General features: G+C 49.5%; 2 protein-coding genes across 9 annotated transcripts in view; one reads left to right on the top strand and one right to left on the bottom strand.

The window, feature by feature from the left end:
• The window catches only part of RGSL1 (regulator of G protein signaling like 1), a 22,811-nt gene extending 8,937 nt beyond the window's left edge, over positions 1 to 13,874 (top strand). Inside the window, exons 12-21 of the mRNA XM_087730452.1 lie at positions 1,245 to 1,438; positions 1,921 to 2,038; positions 2,556 to 2,652; positions 3,102 to 3,231; positions 4,274 to 4,454; positions 5,198 to 5,336; positions 5,983 to 6,107; positions 6,274 to 6,386; positions 8,929 to 9,024; positions 13,843 to 13,874. Coding sequence (XP_087586578.1) covers positions 1,245 to 1,438; positions 1,921 to 2,038; positions 2,556 to 2,652; positions 3,102 to 3,231; positions 4,274 to 4,454; positions 5,198 to 5,336; positions 5,983 to 6,107; positions 6,274 to 6,386; positions 8,929 to 9,024; positions 13,843 to 13,874 — 1,225 coding nt within the window. The remainder of the gene's footprint in view (positions 1 to 1,244; positions 1,439 to 1,920; positions 2,039 to 2,555; positions 2,653 to 3,101; positions 3,232 to 4,273; positions 4,455 to 5,197; positions 5,337 to 5,982; positions 6,108 to 6,273; positions 6,387 to 8,928; positions 9,025 to 13,842) is intronic.
• RNASEL (ribonuclease L) lies at positions 12,780 to 21,572 on the bottom strand. 8 transcript variants are annotated; one of them, XM_087734088.1, is made up of 8 exons: positions 21,340 to 21,572; positions 19,279 to 19,375; positions 17,348 to 18,977; positions 16,896 to 16,984; positions 16,277 to 16,467; positions 16,064 to 16,172; positions 15,147 to 15,268; positions 12,780 to 14,047 (listed from the first exon to the last, which is right to left on the bottom strand). In XM_087734088.1, exons 3-8 carry the CDS (start codon positions 18,798 to 18,800, stop codon positions 13,912 to 13,914), a joined length of 2,100 nt encoding a protein of 699 aa, XP_087590214.1. In that variant the 5' UTR covers positions 18,801 to 18,977; positions 19,279 to 19,375; positions 21,340 to 21,572; the 3' UTR covers positions 12,780 to 13,911. The 8 variants fall into 8 exon arrangements, with proteins under 8 accessions (XP_087590214.1, XP_087590213.1, XP_087590215.1 ...); XM_087734087.1 differs by lacking the exon at positions 21,340 to 21,572 and adding an exon at positions 20,641 to 20,834; XM_087734089.1 differs by lacking the exon at positions 21,340 to 21,572 and adding an exon at positions 19,852 to 19,876.

The raw sequence follows: 21,572 nt of genomic DNA, 5'->3' as shown, positions 1-21,572 counted from the left end.
CTGTAGTGCCACTGCTCCCTGCTTCATCATTGGGCCCCCTCAGATGTAGGCATGGGTGGCCTGTGGGTCTGAACTGTAGCATTACCAGGGAAAGGAGAAAAATGTTTTAACACACCCCCAACCCCATAGTTCAAATTTACTCCTCGCATCTTGTGCATGTCTCATGCACTTCATTCTCAATCACTCCCTGGCATGCCACCTGTACTACAACTGGGTGGCTCTCAGATTCCCAGAAAAATCACTTAAAATCACTCTGTGACCACACTTAAATCTCTATACTTGCTGACTGCGTGAATGTCCATGTGGCTCATATCTCATCTCCTGGGAATACTGCATCCAGACATGAGTCCTCACAGCTCCACATTGGGATATAAATGGTAACCAGGACACAAGTCCGGAGTAGGACCAGCTCTTATTGTTTATTGTGAAAGTCAGTCATTTGACCCAGTCCACTAATCTTTAAATAAGGGCTTGCTAACCTCATAAATGACGCAAAATCACAGTCCATTCCCAGCTCTGGTTTTCCCAAGCTCTGCTGAATCTTTTCAATATAGCTGTCCTCTGGCTTTACATCTATCAATAGTCTCCTGATCTACCAGTTGCAAGCGGCAAGGGTTTTCCACTCCAGAACACCCTCTCCATGGCCAAATGCATGAAGCCCTCTGCCATCCAGTGGGAAATTATTGTTTATTCTCAGCAAGGGCCAGAGGGGAGCACAACCTCCTCCTCCCACTAGTCCTTCCAGGTGCCCCATCATTACCTGCCTCCCTCCCCTGGTCTCTGCGGGGCTGCCCAGTCTGTTTGCAGGTTCTGAGGTCTCCATCACAGACCCAAAGTCCTGCCTTCTCCTTGACTTCCTGGGTAAAGCCTCCTTTCCAGGCTGAGACCAGTTCCTTTGGATACATGGCAGCAAGGCTGTTGGGCAGGTGCACCTATGGCAGAAAAGAAACAGCTTGTCAGGAGATTCCCCCCCCCAGATTCCCAACGGCTCGGTGGATGATGATCTTAAAGGTCTTTTCCAACCTAAACAATTCTGTGGGCAAGACAGACAAGGGAGACTGTGCTCCAGCAGTACCTTTACTGGCCTATCTGCTTCACAGATCCCATGCACCGCTCATCCACATGTTTTTAGCTCTTATTCAGATGTGTCTCTCTTGTTGGAGAAGCAAGCACAGACGTCCTGGCTATTTTCCAGGTCACTGGTGGCACAGAGATCACATCTCCTGGTGTCTCCTCCTCCACAGGCACTTCATGAAAATACTGCACAACCCTGCTCACCTGGAGTTCTTCAAGCAGTTCCTCGAGGAGCGCAATGCAGATGAACCACTGCGTTTCTGGATGGCTGTGGAGAAGTTAGTCGCAGAGACCAACCCCAAGACGAAGAGCTTCCTCATTAACAGCATTGTCAGAAATCATTTCCGAGCTGAAATCCCAGCCGGTAGGCACCCTCCCACCCTGCACTTTACTCCATTCATGATTAAAGCCTCTTTTCCCTGAGCAGGATGCTGGTTGCAGATTTTATATCCTCTTGCAGGCACCTGCCAATTCTCCTTTCCCATCCAGTGGAGCATTTATTTGCTGAGGCCTTCCACTGCCACTTATATTTCTAGGAAGGTGGTCTACTTCTTTGGCAGGATCTACTGACCAAGACCTGCAACATGCAATTCCTGCAGCAGCAGAAATAGCTCTTCCCTATCTTGCCTCCTTTAGATGCTCTTGGAGTCACAGCTTCACTCCCAAAGTAAGCAATTAGCACAGTATAGAAAGGAAAAGGGATGAGACAACCAAATTTGGCAAACAGCAGACAGGAGAGGCAGAGATGGGACATGGTGCCACCTGCAGATGTGAGGGTAGGAAGAGATGTCATGGTGGCTCAGGGGTGGCTGGCAGGGGCAGGCAGTGACCCCACTTCTCTTCCAGAGGAGCGGCTAGACTGCCACACTTCTATCATCAGAGAAATAAGTGAGGCCGAAGTAGTCAGCCCCTTCATGTTGATGACAGCACAGATCTTCGTCCAGAAAGCAATGGAAAAACGATGGTGAGGACCTGGGTTGAGCTGTTTCCTAAGCCCAGTGGTTACACAAACACATCCTTCCCATGGAAACCCCAAGGTGACAGACAGCAACTGCTGCAAACATATTTCCCTATGAACTATCCAGCCAGTGCATCAAAATCCCAGCCAGGCCCTCACCCCAGCAAAACTGCTGTTGCAGCTGCTGATGCATTTACCTGTGCAAGGCCAGCAGGGCTTGTCCCATGGGGATCAAATCACTGTTGGGCTTGCAGAGTGCTGGACTGGAGCAGGAAATACGCTGCAGATAAGCAGGGTGGACACTCCCAAGCCTGCTACATGCAAGAACAGAGCCCAAGGGAGGGGATCCAGCCCCCTGTCCCTTTCTCCAACCTCCTCCAGGAACAGAAGTCTTGTGGGACCCCAATGCCAGGGCTATACCCATCAGCTGCTCCCCCTACTTAGCCACCCTCCCACCAAACCACTGCCCTCCTCATGCATCTGGCTGCCCTTGATGATCTCTCTCTGATCTCCCATCTGGCAGGTTTCAAGAGTACCAGGACCTGTTCCCCCCGAGTGATACGCCTAAGTCTAACCTTTGTTTGCAGCATGGGACTGGGAACTTCAGGACAAACAAGCTGGTAAGGAACGATCCTCTCTGCTGGCAGGCTGAGGATGTTGTCCAGGCAAGAAAGAGAGGAGATGCTGTGGGTCAAGCGGTGCTCACATGAATAGGGTGAGGGAGTCAGACTTGGAGGGTTGCAAAAAGGCAGCTGATTGATAGGTAAAAGCCTCACTCCTACAGGCTCTGGAGTCCTGCTCCATGCAAACTCCACCAGATTTAGTCAGGACTAGCCAAGTAATTCACACTATCACCTATAGCCACCAGTGAAACCCAGAACTACAGGACAGCAAAGATGATGGCTGGGTCACAAATCCTACTGCCAAGGCTGGGCTCTGGTGCTCCAGCTCATAGTGGTGGGTCCAAATGGAAGGGCTCTGTCTGGGAGCAAGCCCTATTGCTGCAGCCAGGGACTGGCTCCCCAGGGCTGTGCCGCTGGCTGACGCAAGCTGTGCCGTGTCTCCGCAGCGGTGGGCTTGGTATGCCATTCACGACATTGTAAAGAGCATCTGCAAGTTCCGGAGGGAGATGGACAATGATCAACACCGTGCAGAGTTTGAGGAGTTTCTCCGGCAGGAACTAGGAAATGAGGAGGAAAGTATGGCTGGACTCCTGCCACCCCCTCTCCTCCCTCCCCAAGATAGTCCTGGGTTTAGGCAGAGAAGTAAGTGGAGGAAACCTGTGGCTCATCTCCCATACCCATATGCTGACTTAGTTTTCTTTGCTGGAGGTATATAAAGAGCCAGGAGAGCAGGTGTCTCAGGATGCCAGATATTGCTGTGCCCAAATCTGCAGACTTAGGTGCTGGAGTTGGGAAATGAGGTCCAAAATTTTACACAGGCAAAATGCACACATACACATTCATGCAATATCTGGTTTTCTGATGCAGGTGCCCCATGATGCTGTTGCATCTTTCTCAAGCAATACTGTACGTGCAAGTTTGCATCTCTTCCACAAAAAAAAGGAGGCACTAAATGAAGCTAAGGTGACACAGGCCAAAAATAATCAAATGGAGATGGTTTTCCATGCAACGGGGAGATAAACTACAGAGTGCTTTGCCAAAGGATGTAGATCCTGAAAGTTTACACACAGGTTTGAGAGGAGGCTGGAAAAGCTGTTAGAAAAGAAATCCATTGAAATTGCTAAATACACAGACACCCAATCTAGATCAAGAAGTCCCTGGAAATGAAAATGTTTGGAAGCTGGAGAATATTGTATATGGGGGAAGTAACACTGATATTTTACCTTTCCTTCTCACTAGTTATCTGCTTCTGGCCTCTGTCAGAGACAGGATAACGGTGAGGCAGACAGGCAGACTTTTGATCTCCTGTACTGTGGCTGTCCCCTATGAAAACAATGAACATAAGCACTCCATGGGTGCAAAGAGGAGGCTGGATGGAGGAGGTTACTAAGCTAGGAAGAAGGCTGCACACTGAATGGGTATGAATTCCCTGGAAAGCCTGGCTGCAGGAAGGCTGTAGTCTACCTAGGTAAAAAGACCCTCAGCAAATTACTTGCATGCAGGAAAAGCAAGCACAGGCAAGGTGAAGGAGTAGAGTATAGCTCAGCATCAGATGCCCAGCTGGCCTCAAACCCAGTGCTGGGAGAAGCAGGACACAACAGCTCTTTCCCTCTCTCAGACTTGCCCGTCAGCTCGATTCAGAGCAGCAGCACGGTGAGCAATTTCCACTCCCATATGGCCTCTGCCAGCACCCCACCGGACAAGGAGGTGGTACTAGTGAAACGCCGCATGTTTAACAGCCAGCTCATTACCATCAACTTCCTCGTCGATGACCTCCGCTTTTATCTGGAGATCAACAAGTAAGTTCCCTTTTCACCAGGTGCTCAGGTATCACCAGTCTCCCTTGGCTCTGGCCTAAACCCATCCTGCAGATAGTGCCCATCTCTCAGCAGGGGATAAAGCCTGGTCCATGGATTTCTTAGCACACACTAAGGTCTGTGCTGCCACCCCCAAACTATCAGCACGTCTATGCAAGGCTGGACATCACATTGCAGAAAAAGACACAACCAAAGTCTCACCTTGTAGCTGCCTACATCTAATCTGCTTATGGTTACCTGCCCCTGAAGCCCCCAAAAGCCTCCATTTCAACCAGAAAAAGTCCCCTGTCTCAGGGTTCCTGTTTGGGTATCCTAGAAGGACTTTTGGTTTGATAGTCCCAAGCAATCTAGCATTTTTCCTACACCTTTCTTGACATGCCATTGTGGCATTTCTCCATTGATCTTGTCCAGTCCCCTGACAAACCCGTAAGAGCAAGCCATGGCTGATGCACAACAGCCCCACAGTCAACACACCTCCACATGCGCAAGACCAGGTTTCAGTTCCCCTCTTTTCCTGAAGAAGGGCAAACATCACATTCTCCAGGTGAATGCCATGACCACAAGGGCAATAGAAGAGGAAAGTGGCTTTTCATCCCACCTGTTTCACTGTTCCACACCTCGTGGGTTGCTTTTTCTGACCCAGTAAATACAGAGCTAAGATGGACCATGACTGTCTAGCCTAGCAGAGCACTTGTCTCAGTGCAAGACCCCACATGCCTTTGCAGGTTTTCCAGGCTGGCTGATTCAGTTGAAGCTCTGGCAGCCCACACCATGCAGCCAGAAAAGGAAGTTGCCTTTCTCAAAAGGAAAGTTGCCATCATCAGCAAACTCTTCTTGAACTCCGATATTCCCCCCAAATTGAGGGTAAGATGCTGGGACCCGCCCAGGAAGGCTGAAGGCTGCTGTCTGCTCATTGCTCAAGACCATTGCATTGCAGCTGTGAGCTTGTGAGTTGTGGGGAAAGGGGAACCAGGCAGAAGTTTGGATCTGCTCCAGCCAAGCATGCTGTGAAGCTTCAGAGCATGCTCTGGAGCTTGGGACCTCCATTTGGGCTCCATGGGATGGGAACTGATCCACCACCAGACCCACGCTGCCACTTGACCCATATGGATTGAGAACAAGTGTGTGGACAAGGACATGGTGAAATCCTCTACCTGCTAGAGAAATGCCAGGGCTGAAGCACCAGGATGAGTGCTGCACTCCACCAGTTCAGGTCTTTTAGTCTCCAGAGGTCAATGTCACCATCATCTCTCCCCACTGCATCCACCTCTTCCCCTATAGTAGCCATGGCTCTGCCTATCTTCCCTTTGGAAAGCACAGCACAGTGCTTTCCACAGAAATCCAGGGGAGATCCCACCCTTGAACCTGGGACAGTCAGCTAGGACGTAACTAGCATCTCTTCTTAGAGACTGCTGAAATGCAAGGTGGGTCAGGGAGAGAAACATGCCTCTAGGGCCCACCAGGAGTGCCACAAACTGCTTTGGTTAACCAAGCTCTCTTCTGTGGCCAGGTAAACATCTCTGAAGAAGAGAGAGATTTAATCTGGAGTTTATCTTCCAAGGGGCTACTGAACCGTGTCCTCTACCACAGGGCCAAGGTCACCATCTTCCCAATCCTGATGCACTTCTGGAGAAGGTACCTAACTCCTCTCTCCCAAGGTGGCAGAGGCTCTGTGGATGCCAGCCTCTTTCTCCAGCCACCTGTTCCTCTGACATGATGGAAATGCAGATGAGACACTCCCCAGGAGCTCAGCTGTAGATGTCTGCTTGGAGGTTTTCTGTCTTCAGTATTTCTCATACAGGTTCTGCACCTGGAAGGTGATGAGGAGCTTTCAGGTCTCTGCAAAGGACAGGGTGCCAATCTCTTCGCCCAGTACAAAAACCTCCTCTGAATCATCTGATGCCTACAGTTCAAGTAAGCTGAGTGCCTGTCCCCCTACTCCACATTTGTCCTCAGGCTTGTTCTTCCAGTGCAGAGATGTCCCACGGGGTTCTCCTTAAGAGAACCAAACTCCTCCCTTCACACAGCCGCTTTACACAGCTTTGAGGACATACATGGTGCAGGCCTATTAGAAAATGAGGCATCTTAGAAACCATTCCTTCCCCTCAAATTCAGTTAAAATTGCCCAGTGGGTTTTTAGACATTTCTTTGGGCAATAGGGAAGTGGGTGCAGAGACTTCATGAACAAAGAGCTGTTGCATAACTTGTTTACTTCAAAAAACAAGTTAAAAATACTCCAAACACACCCTAAAACAGAAATAAAGCAACTAATCTTTTGGGTTGCAAGTCAGATGGGAGCAGGAAAAGGAGAACAACCACGCAGCCAAACACCAGCCTCAGTGGCATTACATGCAGGATGCTTTGGACATCTGGAATGCAGAAAAAGTTTCATCAGGATTTGAGGTGACACTTACTAGGACATCTCAGGGGAAAGACAAAGATTTCCCCCCCCCCATCCACTTGTTTAGTTTCAATACACACAATAACTCTAAACTGCAAAACACAAAGAAAGTGGTGCTAAGTGCTGTCAATCTGCCTGACAACCTGGCTCCCTGGCTGAATATTCATTTGGTAATTGTCTAATTGATTTTTGATTAAAGGGGAAACCAAAATAGGCATGTACTAATCTTGCTTTGACGGTCGAGTGGGTGTCAACAAGCCGATGTTCTGCTCCCTGTCATTTATCACTGTCAAGTTCTGGTTAAAAATCAGCAGAGTTAAAAGATTTTGATACCTACAGGCAGGTGCTTGAGCTACAGCTCCGCAGCCGAGCTGGGGTAACAGATCCCCGTGCTGGTCTGCTCCAAGACTGCCAAGCCACGTGTATTAGCTCAAACCACCCCACACTTTGGGTGTTCCCCTGGGTAACATCCAATGTTCAGCTTGAGTCTCCACCTTGTTGCAGAGCCTCACCGCATTTCTAGGGCCTTCTCAAACATAGCTGTTTTAATGCAAAAGCCTGTTGCCACCAGAAAAAAAACATACAAAACCTAATCCATCACACGTGTATTCCTAGCTAGCGACAAGCCAGAAGGGTCGTGTTAGACAGAAGTTACCTGCTGTGTTATCTGGGACAAAGACACGTGTTTGCCAAGGTATTCAGGAAAATGGTGGGGAGAGAGAAAGGTTCAATCAGTGCAAACTGTTGCAAGGGTTAGGACAGTCCCACTGTTGCCTACGCAGCGCAGCCTGTATTTAACTACACAGAGCCTCAGAGAGCGAGTGCACTGAGATATTGCTCTAGAGAGACAGCTGGGGATCGTGTAGAAAAGATTGCAGTCTTTCTCACATTGGCATTAATCCTGCAGTGAATGTCCCTGGGACACCTCTTGTCCTCAAGCCACAGTTCCTTGTAACACCTCACAGGGACGAATAACCAGAGCCAGGCAGATAAAATCCCTCACCTCCAGCAGTGTGTCATGGGAAGAGATGTGTGATCTCTCAGACCTGTCTCATTTCTCCTGCCCGTGTGGCTGGCACGTTCAGCCTGGTTAAGTAGGAAAGGGCAGGTGCCATCACGTCTTGGTAGGGCAGAGCTGTACCCGCAGGGTGCAGCACAGGCTGGCTCCTGCGCTGCATTGCCTGCCAGCTCGCAGGCAGCCCTGACTGCAGCACCCTGACTGTCAGAGAGGAGCAAACCAAATCAGCATGCAACCCAAAAATAGCTGCTATTTCTGACTGTGCCCATGCCACCTTTTGCTTGGGACAATTTTCTGCACCTTATCACACTTTCACCGATGACCTTTATCTAAGGACCTTGCTTTTCTGACCTTTAGATAAAAAGCTGGCTTTTCAGCTGAGAAAAATTGGTTATGTTGTCTTTAAAAGGCACTAAAATTGCTAGGGAAAATACCTGTAATTCCAGAGAAAACCTGCTATCGCCCACGTCTTGCTTTTGTCTTATTTTGAGGGTTGCTGCTTTGCGCAGATGTGGTGTGTGCATGGCTGGGAAGGTGCCAGACACGAATCCATCTCCTATCACCAGGCGTCACTGTGGCACTGTCTGTGCCTTTACACAGAGCAGAGGGGCCGGTCCTGCTGAGACTGGACATACTGCCTCCACCCCACTTCATGGGCATTAGCATGGAGCTCCCCTTGGGAGACACCACCCCTGCGGACACAAAGCTGACCGCACATCTGTGCGTGGGGGCAGCTGTGCGCACACGTCCCCCCGTCTCTCCAAATGCCATTTCCTCGCAAGCCTCCCATCTGCCACCCAGGACCCCCCGACCCTGCAGCAAAGCCAGGGTGGGACATGTCACCCCTGCCCTGCAGCCCCCAAACAGCTTCACAGTCAAGGAGACCTGGGTAACTCATGTCCTTGCTCAGTCACCCTTCCTTGACCTCCGTACAAGCTCCATGGGATTCAAAGGGGACAGCACATCCTGCTGTCCTCCCTCATTTGCCATCGGAGCACTTGCCACACAGTACCGCTTCCTCTCTTCTCCCTCACCAGGCAATCACACCATCATTGTCTTCACGCTGCTGAAAGGGGTCCAGATCCTGCTGCCGCATCCCCAGAAGAAAATGGAGCCATTGGAGGAGCAAAAAGGTGAGCCAGGGCTGAAAGGCATGCTCCTGCTCTCAAGGGGAGCTCCGGATCTGGGGTGGTAGCTGGGCTTTAGGGCTCCCTGCATCGGTCCACGATAGGAAGTTTGTACATGTTGTTTTTCTCAGATTCAGATAAAAGTCTTGAGAAAAGGGTCTCATTCAGCAAGTCTGCCTCCTGTCCTACAGAGCAGGTAGGTGGTTGCAGAGGCAGTCTACCTCCCCCAAACTACACCAGCACAAGCACATGGAGCAGCAGAGCTATGACTCCCCTTAAAACCCAAAGGCCAACTGGGTGGGTCTGTGCAGGACCTTGGTCACCCCCACAATCTCCAGTAACATTCACAGAAAATCCCCAGTTGCCGCACCTCTCCATGCCCTGAACACCCGCCGGGAGCACACAGCAGTGCTGTTCATCCCTGATCACCCATGCCCTGCCTCCATCAGCAGTGGCCACTGATGCAACATCTCTCCCTTCCCTGCAGGCACCAAGGGAAGGACAGACCTCCCAACCTACCGTCCACACTGAGCAGGACAGGGGTGTGCTCCAAGAAAGCTGAGCAGCCTGGACACACTGCATAGTTTGCACTTAATCAGCAATAAGACCTAAAAATAAAGCAGCTCACAGCATCCTCCAGCCTGCCTGGTAACACAGCACAGCAGCTTGCACCTCTGTGACCATGGCAGGGATGTGCCAGGACCCATTCCCAGCCAAGGAGAAACCCTTGTCCACACGACAGTCGTGTATCTGTAGAACACTGTATTGCCCATAGCTGGGACCCAGTAACAGTGCAAATGAATAACACTGGGTGCACAGCACAACACCACCTTTGAGGTCTTTTTACAAGACATTTGGAAGGTGCTTAAAGCCAGAAAGCAGTCACAGTAAATACTCTGCCTGAGGATGGGGGTCCTCAAAGACCACTGGTCCCCAGAGCCCCGCTGTGCAGGGAGCCGTGCTTCTCACTGAGGACCGGGATTGCTTTCCTCTACTCATCGTGCCTTACAGCCTTGCCTCAGCTCCTCACCCCTCCATGCTTTCCACACAAATTAAATACCTCCTGTGGGTGGCAAGGCTAAGGGAGCCCACCTGGTTTACTACTCAGCTGTCCCTGGCTGGTGAGACAGTGCCTGTCTTGCCAGAGCCCTTCTGATTTTTCCAGTCAAAATCAGCTCATGCCTGACTTGGGGCCTCGGCATGGTTTTTTTTAAAGCCAGTTATGTTTACAAAGCATAACCAAATCATATCAAAGACCTTCATTTTCCCCAGGTGAAACTGGGTCAGAGTGGCTTTGCCGAGTCACCGGGAAGCTGCAAAAATCCCAAATGTTCTTTGGACCTCATGAAGAAAAGACCATGGTCTTTATCACACCTTGCCTCTGACAGCTCCCTTGCAAGCTCTCAGCTTTGTAACTTTTGAGCTGTTTTTAGCTACTTTTTAACCCTCAAATCCTAGAAGGCTGAATCTTGGGAATAACACAGGGGCATTTAAGGCAGATGACGACATGTTTCATATTTGTCAGTTAGGATTATCAATGCTTTGCTTCTGGAGGATCAAAAAACCAAACAAACCCGAAGTCCAACAACGTTTCTATAAATGAGGCACTTGGTAGGAAGCTGATGACACTCCAACCTGGACTGTGACCAGCTTCTCAAAATTGCCCTTGTGCTGTAACTTGATTTTGCCCCAAAAGCTTTCAGCCCAAAAGCTAGCTGCATTTTTGTGTGCTTTGCACTAATGCTTCAGGTTCTGCAGCCTGAGCCCAGCTGAGCCTGGTCCCTAGAAGGCTTCACAGATGTGCCTGAAGCTCATCACAACAAAACTGCAGCTAAGACCGATCTTCACTCCACTGCTTCTGCAGACTTTTTTTTTTCCCCCAGTGCAGCAGATGAGACACATTGACCTGGGGCCATCCCTGTGCACACAAGCATGTCCTCAGCACACAAGTGACAGGATGGGGAGCACCTGATCCCATCCATCAGGTTGAGCCGCTGCCCCTGGGATCACCCAGCAGTAGCAGGGGAAAAAGGCAGAGGCACAGCAAATGCACAACATACAGGCGTGACAGCAGGGGAACGCAGCGTGTAGGGCCAAATCAGCATGCCCTTGGGCACCATGCATGGTCTGCAAGCCTGCCTGTACAAGGCAAAGGCAGGCAGCACCTCCCAGATGGGCACTGATGCTGGGAGCCATCAGCACATCAAGTAGAACTAATTCTGGCAGCTGGCTCTGCTCCCCAGGACACATTTGTCCCCAGGCTGCAACATCAGGCCCTGCCATACCACTCAGTTACCAGTCCAGCTGTCCTTGCCACTGGATTTCCATCCTGCCCAGCCTCTTGCTGGGCACTTGCCCATCCTCCCCAACCCTGTGCGGAGGAGAGGCAGCCTGGTGTTTTCCCCAGCATTGGTCCCAGTACTGCATCCCCGCCTCTTCCAGTGGCCTGATGCTTCGTGAGCAATAAGCTTTGCAGATACCATGCATGGATCAAGTTTCTCCTCTGACACCAGCCTGCTGGAACTTCTGGCTTCTTGGAAAGCAGGACACAGCCCTGCAGACCACACAAGCCTTCCCTGGAAATTCTTCCCAGCAGCCTGATTGCCCAAGAGACAAGTCACAGCCTCCACAGGTTTAATCATTGCTCTGGTTTGGACATCCTGGAGTGCTCTCTGCTTTCAGGAAGGCCTTTCCACAGCCTTTTAAGGCTGCCAGGTCACAGCGCTTTAGCAAAACAACAGAGCGATGCAAGAAGATGCAAAGGTTGAAGCAAGCTGGAAACATGACGTTTTTACAAGAGGCTGAAGGAGCCCACCCCACAGCCTCACCTCTCATCATGCAAGAGCAGAAACGTGCTGCAGCAGCACAGAGCCACTGTGCTCCCCACAGCACCCCTGCTCCCCACGCTGCTGAGACTCAGACATGCCATCTCTGGGTGTCCTCCTGCTTTCTGGGCACAAGAAAGACAGCGAACAACAGAAAAAAACCAGCAGGGAGGAAAGAAAAAAATGAAAGTATTGACAAAAGAGGAGTCAGCATTCTCCTGGTTGCATTTTCTCTAACAGTACCTCATCAACAGTTGCATAGTCAAGCTTTCTTGTTGTTAAATTTATGTATTTTAAAAGGTTCCCAAGACCATGAGAAGGACCTCTGCTCTGAGCCAGGACCACTGATGCAGGCTGGCACGTGGACCTCATGAGCCACAAGCACAGGCGTGGCAGTCTACAACCCAACTCATGCACAGCAATGCCTGCTGGTTTGCAGGTACATACATCTATAAGCACACACAGCTAGAGAGATGCACAGGGCTCAATGATGCATTCTGGGAAGCCATTCATTGGTAGAGGAGATGGGTCAAACACATCCACCCCCAGAGTTTTATGTGTATGCAAACACTCATGTGCAAGCATTGATGCTCATCTTCACACCTCAACTCATCCACAAAATCCTCACCTCCACTCCATAAAAAAAAAATGCAAAAAACCTGACCATTCAGCCCATTATTTCACAAGAGACAGCTTGCTTCCGAGGATAGGAAGCCTTCAGTACTTCCCAACATCTTTTCCCATCAGATACCTGTATGGGCCAGAAGCAATTCATCTGAGCAGTGACAAAACCATCCACTACCTCACCTAAACAACCAAGAAGCACTTCCACAGGAGGCTAAAAACCCCAGCCTTTTGGGTATTTTACAGTGCTGCAGACTCTCTTTCTGTGCAGAGGGGATGGGGGACCTCATTCATAAATGAGCGTAGTAAGAGTCAGTTTTCCAGGCAAGTTTATTCCAAGTTTGGTTCTCCATAGGCTAATTAAAAGAATAACAATCTCAGTTTGAATCTCAGTTTGCAAGCAATGTATAATCATTGTGCAAATCAGAGCGTTAGCCGAGAAACAAGTAAGCCCTTGGACAATCAGACACACATTGCATGCCGTAGCATTTCAGGAATGGATTTGTGCCACCCAGCCTCCAACATCAAAGCTCCGAGCTGGCTGCATGCTACAGCTGTATGGGCACCAGCTCTGTGCAAGGGAGCAGAGTCTGGCAGGAGGACAGTGATACAGCACCAGCAGCCCTGTTTTGGAGACAGAGTGCTTGTGCGTAGCCCTGCCTTGCAGACCCAGCCTGCAAGGTTGGGAACGGGTCCCTGCAGTCTCTTTGACATCAGCAACCTTTTTCCGGTGAGTCAGGACTACTCACAGTAGCAGAGTTTTGTGGGATCGTGCTCCTTATGGCCATTCCTCATGGGAATATCTGCATCCCCCAGAAGTCGTCCTTCAGGTCCCAGCAGGCTGGCCGGAGTGTGCCTCTACCAGATCAGAGTGATAACGGGCCAAGGGCAACTCTGCAGCCAGACCATTGCCTAGGCATCTCATTTTCTGGCTGCTGTGTTTCAAAAAGACTGAAAAGAGAATCCCTGTCTTTCTAGGGGTAGATGAGCAGCTCATCAGTGCAAGCTGTAGGGAATATTGGCCCTAGCAGGGAGCTTGAGCTCCTTTTCCTTTATCAGAGGGTCCCACGTTGTCTGGCAATGGCTGAGCTCTTCTCCTGCTTGCCAGATGCATTGGGTATATGGGGGCTGTCCCACATCTCCCTGCTCTCCATAAGGAACAGGGCCTTGATCTCTACCTCACAGAGACAGCTAAACCCAGAGGGACAGAGGTAGTCAAGGGGGACCTGGACTGGCACTCAACGTGGTTCCTCTTCAAAGCCCGTGGTTTTTACACCAAACACTTCTGAAGCATCTTTCATTTCTTAGTCTAAGTCTCTGTCCTTGCACGTGCTCTCTCCCATCTCCCTACCCACTTTCTTCAACTCTTTTGCAGATGAAGAAATAGGGAATAAAAGGAGGCAGTGATGGTGAGTTCAGGCATGGGATATGAGGCAATGACATCCTACAGAGAAGGGTCCTGAATGCCTGCAAAGTGACTGTATTCAGGATTCTGGCGTAAACTGTTATAGACATAAATGGTAAGTGCCGGGAAAAGCTTCAAGAAATACTCAGCATGGTCTCCTATTTTCTTGCTGATCCTGAAAGAGAACAAAACCAAAATGGATTTTTAAAGCTTGCCCAAGGAGTCAAGCGTCCAGGATGCCCTGGTTCCTCCCTTGCAGAGAAAAAGCCATTCCAGAGGCTTTCTGATAACACAGGAAGGTTTCCTAAGAAATCCTTGAGCTGCAACTTCTCTATACCTTCCCTAAGCTCCTCAATCCATTTCTTCACTATTCTTCTGACACCTCCATCTGCCTAATCCCACCTGCATCTTCACTGAAGAGCAGTGCTGGCCACCAGCCTCAGTGAAACCATCACTAGGAGCTAACGCCACCTCTAACCTCACATGTAAGCACTCATGACTATAGAGGGTTGGAGATTCTGGCAGCTTTTTAGGAATCAAGACCTCCTAACAGGATCTTCTAACAGGACCGGTGCTCCCTGATCCGTATCTCAAACCACTTCAGCACAGTAAACATCAGCACTTTGGAAATACTAGCAAGGTAGATAAGCAGGCTTTTCAAACGTATAAAGGATGATACAAATATTTAAGAGTGATCTAAAAACCTTCCTGGAGTTATGGCAAGAAACACCAGCCTGCAGCAAAAATAACAGCCCAGAAGGACATGTTCACAGTGTCCTCTGCTGTAGAGCCATGACCTGCCCTAGCTGCCACAGACACCTCTCCACCCCACAGGCTGCTCTGCAAAGGCAAGGGTGCAGAGGGAGCTGCCACCAGTTCTCTGAAGCTGCTGCTATCCCTCTGGAGCGGAAGGCTCCGGTTGAGGATGTTCTGGGAGTGATGTGGAAGATTATCTGGGAGTCAGATTTTACTTCAAAATCTGAGGTCTAATCCTGTGAGCTAAATTCCTTTTCTTACCCTTAGGAAGGTGATATTAAGGGCTCACTCCAGACTGCTTGCTGCTGTGACAATCCTTCACACACTGTTGCACTACCAGAAGAGATAGTCCGTTAAAGCTCATCTCATTAGAGCAACTATCTCCCACATCCTGGTTGTGTTCACCCTTCTGGAACACCATCTGAAGAAGATTTTACTCTCAAATTCACTGATGCTTGCAGATACCCAGATACTCCCCACAACGCAACTGCAGCAGGGACAAGGATGTGAACATGTACCTCATATCTGGGTGTTCATCCAGGTTTCTGATGAGCCTCAGTAGGTCGGTAACATCATTGCTGTATCTGAATGGTCGTCCTTTCCTAGGATTTTCCATGATTTTCAGAACACATGTGTCAATCTGAAAAAAAGCACATCAATTATTCTCTGCCCTTCACACACCACGAAAGAAGCACATCTACCTCTACTCACCACAGCTACTGCCTTTCTGCAGGGGCATCATCTTGCATGGACAAATCTTGTGACCCTTAAAAGCGTATTTCCCAACATGAGCAGAAGAGTTCACTCTGCAGGGCATGCGCCATACAGAGCCCCTGATTCTGCTAAGTGTTTCCTCCTCTGCCTTGCCAAGGCATGACATTCATATTAGGACTGTCAACATGGCACAGGAGGTTTTCATGTATGCCTGGAGGGCAGGAGGGACTCAGGAGTCTTGATTCAACTGTGCCACTGTTCAGAGGGCCACACAGACTGCCATACTGAACTGAGACTGTCAGATCTCAAATGATGCAGCATGTCTTTCCAGGATGCTACCTGCAAAAGCAGGCCTGGTCTCACTGCTTTTGAGCCAATCTAACAAAACACTTTTCCCAGAAATTTGCTGGCAACGAGGGCCAGAGGTCCTTGTCTTAAGGGGTCACCAATAAACACCCTTGAAGATTTTCCAGTTAATTCTATAACAACCATACCCTACTACCATCCCAGTCAATAGAAGTTCCCTTTAGCATCAGTGTCTTTAATATGGTGTATTTTGACTACGTGGCTTAGATTTAACTGTTTCCCCCAGTTACCTGTATTTCCATGGGGCTACTTTTTCCAGTTATGGTTTTAAACAGGGCCTGTGAAACACTTGGGAAAAGCTTCTGCCTGAAAGTTTACCTCAAACCTCGTATCCATCCAAAGAGAAGAGGATTACCTCCTTGGTCCACGATGGGTAAGGAAAACTTTCAGGAGCTTGAAAGATAGCTTTTCGGTTGCTGAGATCTTTGATTTTATTCCATATATTCTTCAGGAACTTGAACCTGCTGTGGAACGAGAAGCTTTGTTAGCTGCAACAAGACATTGCTGTTCCCAGCACTACAGGCAAATCCTGTACCAAAAGCTTTTCCTTTGTACTGCCAGGACCTACGTCTGTTTGCTCCAGAAATAGGGATGTTTGCTCAAATCTTCCAAGCCTCGTTCATCGTGAGAGACCAGGCTGCTGACAAGGTCCAGAGCCTCCTTATGATCTGGGGTATCAGCAGCCAAATCCTCGGTACTGACTTGCTGAAGGGGTTTCCTACCCCCTGTTAAAACATACAGCACGAGCCTGCTGAGGGCCTGCGAAGAAACACATCACTGCTCGCGTGCCAGGTGCATGAAACTTCTTACCAAATGGAAGAGGACTGGTGTTCCTAAATGAGCAGACTGCGTATGTGAACGCACACATGCACCTATAGGTGTCCAGAAGTATACAAACAGACACAAATAGACACAAACACAAACTTTGAAGCTGTGTGCACAAAGACAGAGGAGACAGGCACCATAATCATGTTCACAGGGTATCTCTGGATATCCCAGCACCAGCCACAGCCTTGTATCCTAATCACTATCATTCTTACGCAGCACCTGTTGTTATATGGACCTTCCCAAAAATCAAGATGTTTTCTAGTTGAGGATGCAGAAAGGCTTCCCCTAGGATTCACAGCAACAGAAAATATCAGAGAACCTGAAATTTGAAACCACACATTGATTCGCAGGGAAGTTACCTCTAAATCTGAGTTTACAAGCTCTTTTTTGCCTTCAATCAACTTTCTTTTATTATCAAAGTCCGCCAAGTAAATTTTGCCACCTAAATCTGAGGAAATAAGAGAAACTGTTAGCGAATTATAGTGCAAAACATTGATACAGTCTGTCACTGACTTCTGGATGCCCCCTTCTTTAGAAAACAAATTGTGAAGAGATCTGCTGTGGGTTGATCTGTGTGCAAAGCTCTGGAAAGGAGGGCAGATCTAATGAGGCATGTAAAGCTGTTTTGTTCACTCCTCTGTGGCTGTTCGCAAACATATCTCTACTTATTCAAAGAAGAGAGCTAATGCCACAGACACCCCATTCTGCATAAAGGCATCTGTTTTTTTACAGACAGCTATGAAGCATCTTCTTCTCTAAACTACAGGCAACAAGAAAGCAAAATGGAAACACTGAGAAAGCAAAAGATAACCTATCAAAAAGTTGCTGGGATGCAGATCCTGGTGAGCAAATCCGAGGGAGTGCAGCTCTCTCACTGCCTGGAAGATCATCTTCAGAGCATCTTTGTAATCCACTTGGTCTTCTGGTTTCTGCAGATGTTCTTCAAGGTTTTCCTCCCAGAGGGGGAAGCACAAGTACAGGTAGCCTCCTGCCTTCTCAAACTGGAAGAGCTTCAGTAGATGTTCACAGTTACCACATTGTTCGAAGAACCTTTTCTCTTTGTCACCCTCTGTACTGCGGCTTATTCTGACTGCTACCTCGGTCCCACCATGGAGCCCCAGGTAGATGCCACCCTGGGAAGTGTTCTGAATTCTCTGCTGGATATATTGAAATGTCTTCAGTTTGCCAATCATAGGGCGATATATTTTATAAAGCTTTTTCAGCTGATCCCTCCAACGTCTGCTGTTTGGCTCCCAGTCTTTGAGGGTTTCTGGAACAAACCTGGCATTATACTGGCGAAGAAGACGTGCCATGTTATGAGAACGGTTCCTATTCGCAACAGCAATAAGGTTCCCAACATCAGTCCTTGCTCCTTTTTCACACAACAACTTTGCTATATCGTAATCATTTTCCTCTACAGCCACCATCAGTGCTGTGTTGCCCTCCTCATCTGCATCATCAATATCTATTTCACCCTTCTCCAATAAAGCTTTCACCAAATCTGGGCTCTGCATTTCAACAGCTAGGATGAGAGCAGTTTTCCCACATTCATCTTTGCTGTTCACATCAACACCACGGTCCAGCAGGAAATGGCCTATGGAGACAGCTGACGCAACCCTCTTTTTCTTGGCACAACCCTCCTTGAGGGCATGGATCAAGGCATTCCTATCTTTGTTGTCACAAATGTTCACGTCAGCCCCCATCTCTTGGACAAGAGTTTTTACAGCCGAGAAGCAGCCCTCCTTACAAGCATCCATCAGTGCTGTCGCACCTCCTTTATGCAGTTTCGCTTTCTCCTCACTAACTGCCCTCCTCAAATTCACATTTGCTCCTTTGCTATACAGGAATTTCAAGGCTTCCTCGTTCCCATACCATGCAGCCTCCATGAAAGCTGTGAAGCCGTTGTCGTCATGGTCATTAATATTTAACCCACGATCAAGAAGGAGCTTCAGTATATTCACATTTCCTGCTATTGCTGCCTCAGTAAATGCAGTGCCACCGTTGTCCTTCCTGGCATGTGGACAAGCACCCCTGTCCAGCAGAAGCTGGACCAGGTCCTCATTGTCAGCTTGCACGGCGCTCTGCAGTGGTGTCCAGCCACTTTCTGCTTTGGAATTCACATCTGCCCCTTTCTCCAGCAGCTCCAGCACATCTTTTACATTATTGTCCCTCACAGCGGCATTTAACTTGAAGGCAAGGTCTTGTGCTGTCTCCTTGCTGGAAGAGGTAGATGCCTCCTGCTGGCTGTGAGCTGTGGGCTCCATGATGGTCAGAGGGAGGGCTCCGTACCTCTGATGTTCCTCACCTGAGCCCAGGGATCCCACTGAAGGGTGGGAGAGGTGCAATGCTCAGTGCCTTTGTTGTGGGGGATGCTCCGGGTTTGGCTGATGAAACGTGCTAGGTAGGATACGCTGCTATTTTAAAGGCTTCATGGTCTTCACCTAATTAATAACAGAAGATCTTGTTTTATTAGACTGTGAAACCTTGCCATTTACATTTGATGTCCTGCAGATCTGTGTGAGGGGCAACTAAGGACAGCGATGCCAGTGCCAGCTGAGAGCTAAGGCCTGGACTTTAGCACTTACCCAGACATACGCACCCATCACGTTTGCTTGCCTGGTCTCAGCACTAATTGCAGCCCAGGCAGGCATCCCCTGGGGGCTGAGGTGTCTGGGTGAGGGGATGGGGGAGAACCCAGGATGTTCTTGTTATAAATGTTATCTCAGATCTACTACAGCTTACCTAGTAAATCGGCCCCCGGTGATGTTTTCAGATGGAGAACGCAGCAGGCAGAGATGGCAGCCACACACACGGTCCTGGAAAGTCCCCGATCCGATACCTGGAACAGACAGAGCACCAACCTTAATCCCTCCTGCCTCCACTGGCAGTTAGGAGACCCTACCTGACCAGAAGCCTTTCCTAAGCTTTTCACGACATTAAGAGGCTAATCAGGTAGGACCTGATCTATCTATGTCTATCTAATATCTAGAAAAGCTGGAACTCCAATACCCATTTTCCTGACTGCAAAGGCTGCTTCAAGTGACCAGCGCTTTCAGGAGGAACTGTCTGACAAACTGAACTGGAAATAAATTATCTAAGCAAATCAGAAAAGAGACAGAGAAGTCTTAAGGTATAAAGCCAAAGTATAAATTCACATTAATTTACCCTCAGGAAAGCCAAGGACTACTTTAGGATGGCTTCTCCCCGCCCTCCCAAGCAGGAGACGAATGCCCTGTTTCATTGCTTTAGATGCATTTCATTTCCTTGTAGTAAGTTCCATGCCTTTTGCCACATATAAAAAAATGTAAATGTTACTTCCTGGCTGGAAAAGCAGCACAGCATCCCCCGGGCACGGTGGGGCTCAAATCCCTCGCCCCCGTCAGGAAGGCAGAAGCCCGGGGAGGGGGAAGGCAGGGGCTGCACGCCTTCCTCTTCCTCCTCCTCCTCCGCCGAGCAGCAGAGCCACAAGGCCCTCGCCCTACCCTAGGAAATGTTTAAACATTTCTGTCCCATCCCACTGGCGTTCAGCCAGGAGCCGCTTCGCGTCTGCGCATTGCAGCCGCCAGCTGACGTGCAGTTACAGTTACGCAACGCGGCATGGCGTCACCACCCAGCATGAGGAGCGGGTCCCTCTGCCCGGCCAGAAACCCAGCCACGGCTTAAAATGCCTTCAAAGCCAGGCAGCAGCTTTTCTCAGCAGCTGCTCTTCACTGCTGCTTCCCAGCAAGCATCCCCAGATACTACCTGCTTCCCAGCAAAGTCTGCAGTAGATGCTGTCCCCTCCCAGGAAGGAGCAGCCCTGGGAGCATTTTATGCACTTGCAGGGGGATGCTGGGGTTTCTGGGGGGTGTTTGGCGACTCGTTTTTCAGCACACAGCAGAGAGGTCGTGAGCAAAGTGCTCTCCCCGTACAGTCCCACACACATACACCCTGTTTACAGACATATGCTCAGCAGTGGTTCAGGAGCTGAAGGCACAGAGACATTAAATGCACCAGTGCTCTTTTGGTTTTTTTTGGGGGGGGGGGGGAGGCAGGGGTTTGGGTGTTTTTTGGGGAGGTGGGAGTTTGGGTTGGGGTTTTTTTTTTTTAAAAGCTTTTCCTCACCTTTTGGTAAATCCATCCGCATGAGGAAGGATGCTAAATTTCACCCCGGCAACCACTGAGCTCCAGGTCCGTTTATGCCGCAGCTGGCATGCTCCTAACTGCACCCATGCCGGCAAGCAGGCAGCTGCCCGCTGCCCAGGCACCAGCCTCCTTGTAGGCAGCTCTGTATAAACACAGTGCTGCCCGAGGGAGCCCCATCCTCCGGCCCTTTCCGTCCGCTTGCAAAGTGGGTGCAGGAAATACGTGAAGGAAGCCAGGCTGTGATGTGCCACCCAGTTTCCCCCACTGCCCTGTAACATAAGATGAGCTCACCAGTGTGCAGAGCCCATGCAACCATCCCAGCCACCTCCACCGAACCGTGCCAGCTGCAAGATTCAGACCACACTTGAAATGAGGCTGAAACCACATCACTTGATTCACGCCTGGCTTTCCGCGGTATGTTGGTACATGCACAAACTGGGCGTCTGCATATGTGCACGGAGACATGGCTGGATGCAAACATGAGGGCATGAATGTGGAAAAGCACACCCTAAAGGGGTGCATGGGGCAGTCCTGCACGTTTTACATGCATATCCAAATCCTTATGTACCCTGCATTGCTTGCTCATGTCCGCATGCCAACATTCACAAATGCATTCACAACATTCACAAATGCTCTGAAAAGCTCCGCCTATGCAGGAGTCTCATCTTTGTACCTTACCGGCATATTGAGCATCCTGCTTTCCACAGCATGCAGCACATCTGCAAGGCCTGCAAACATCCCATGGTCTCTGGATGCAGTTTCACAGAGTTTGTGTTGCCACAGGAGACCTTGACACAGCCCCACAGGGACAAAGACCATGAAAACTCAAGGAACAATCTCAAATCACTGTCAAGATCCCATTTTAATTCACAGAAATCTGCTGAACTCGATGGCATCTTTCCCAGTTTGAC

Source organism: Nipponia nippon, unplaced genomic scaffold (assembly GCF_047370975.1).
Source record: "Nipponia nippon isolate SJK-2023a ecotype South Korea unplaced genomic scaffold, ASM4737097v1 scaffold_5, whole genome shotgun sequence".
NCBI lineage: Eukaryota > Metazoa > Chordata > Aves > Pelecaniformes > Threskiornithidae > Nipponia > Nipponia nippon.
This window is presented reverse-complemented; position numbering and strand designations above follow the sequence as displayed.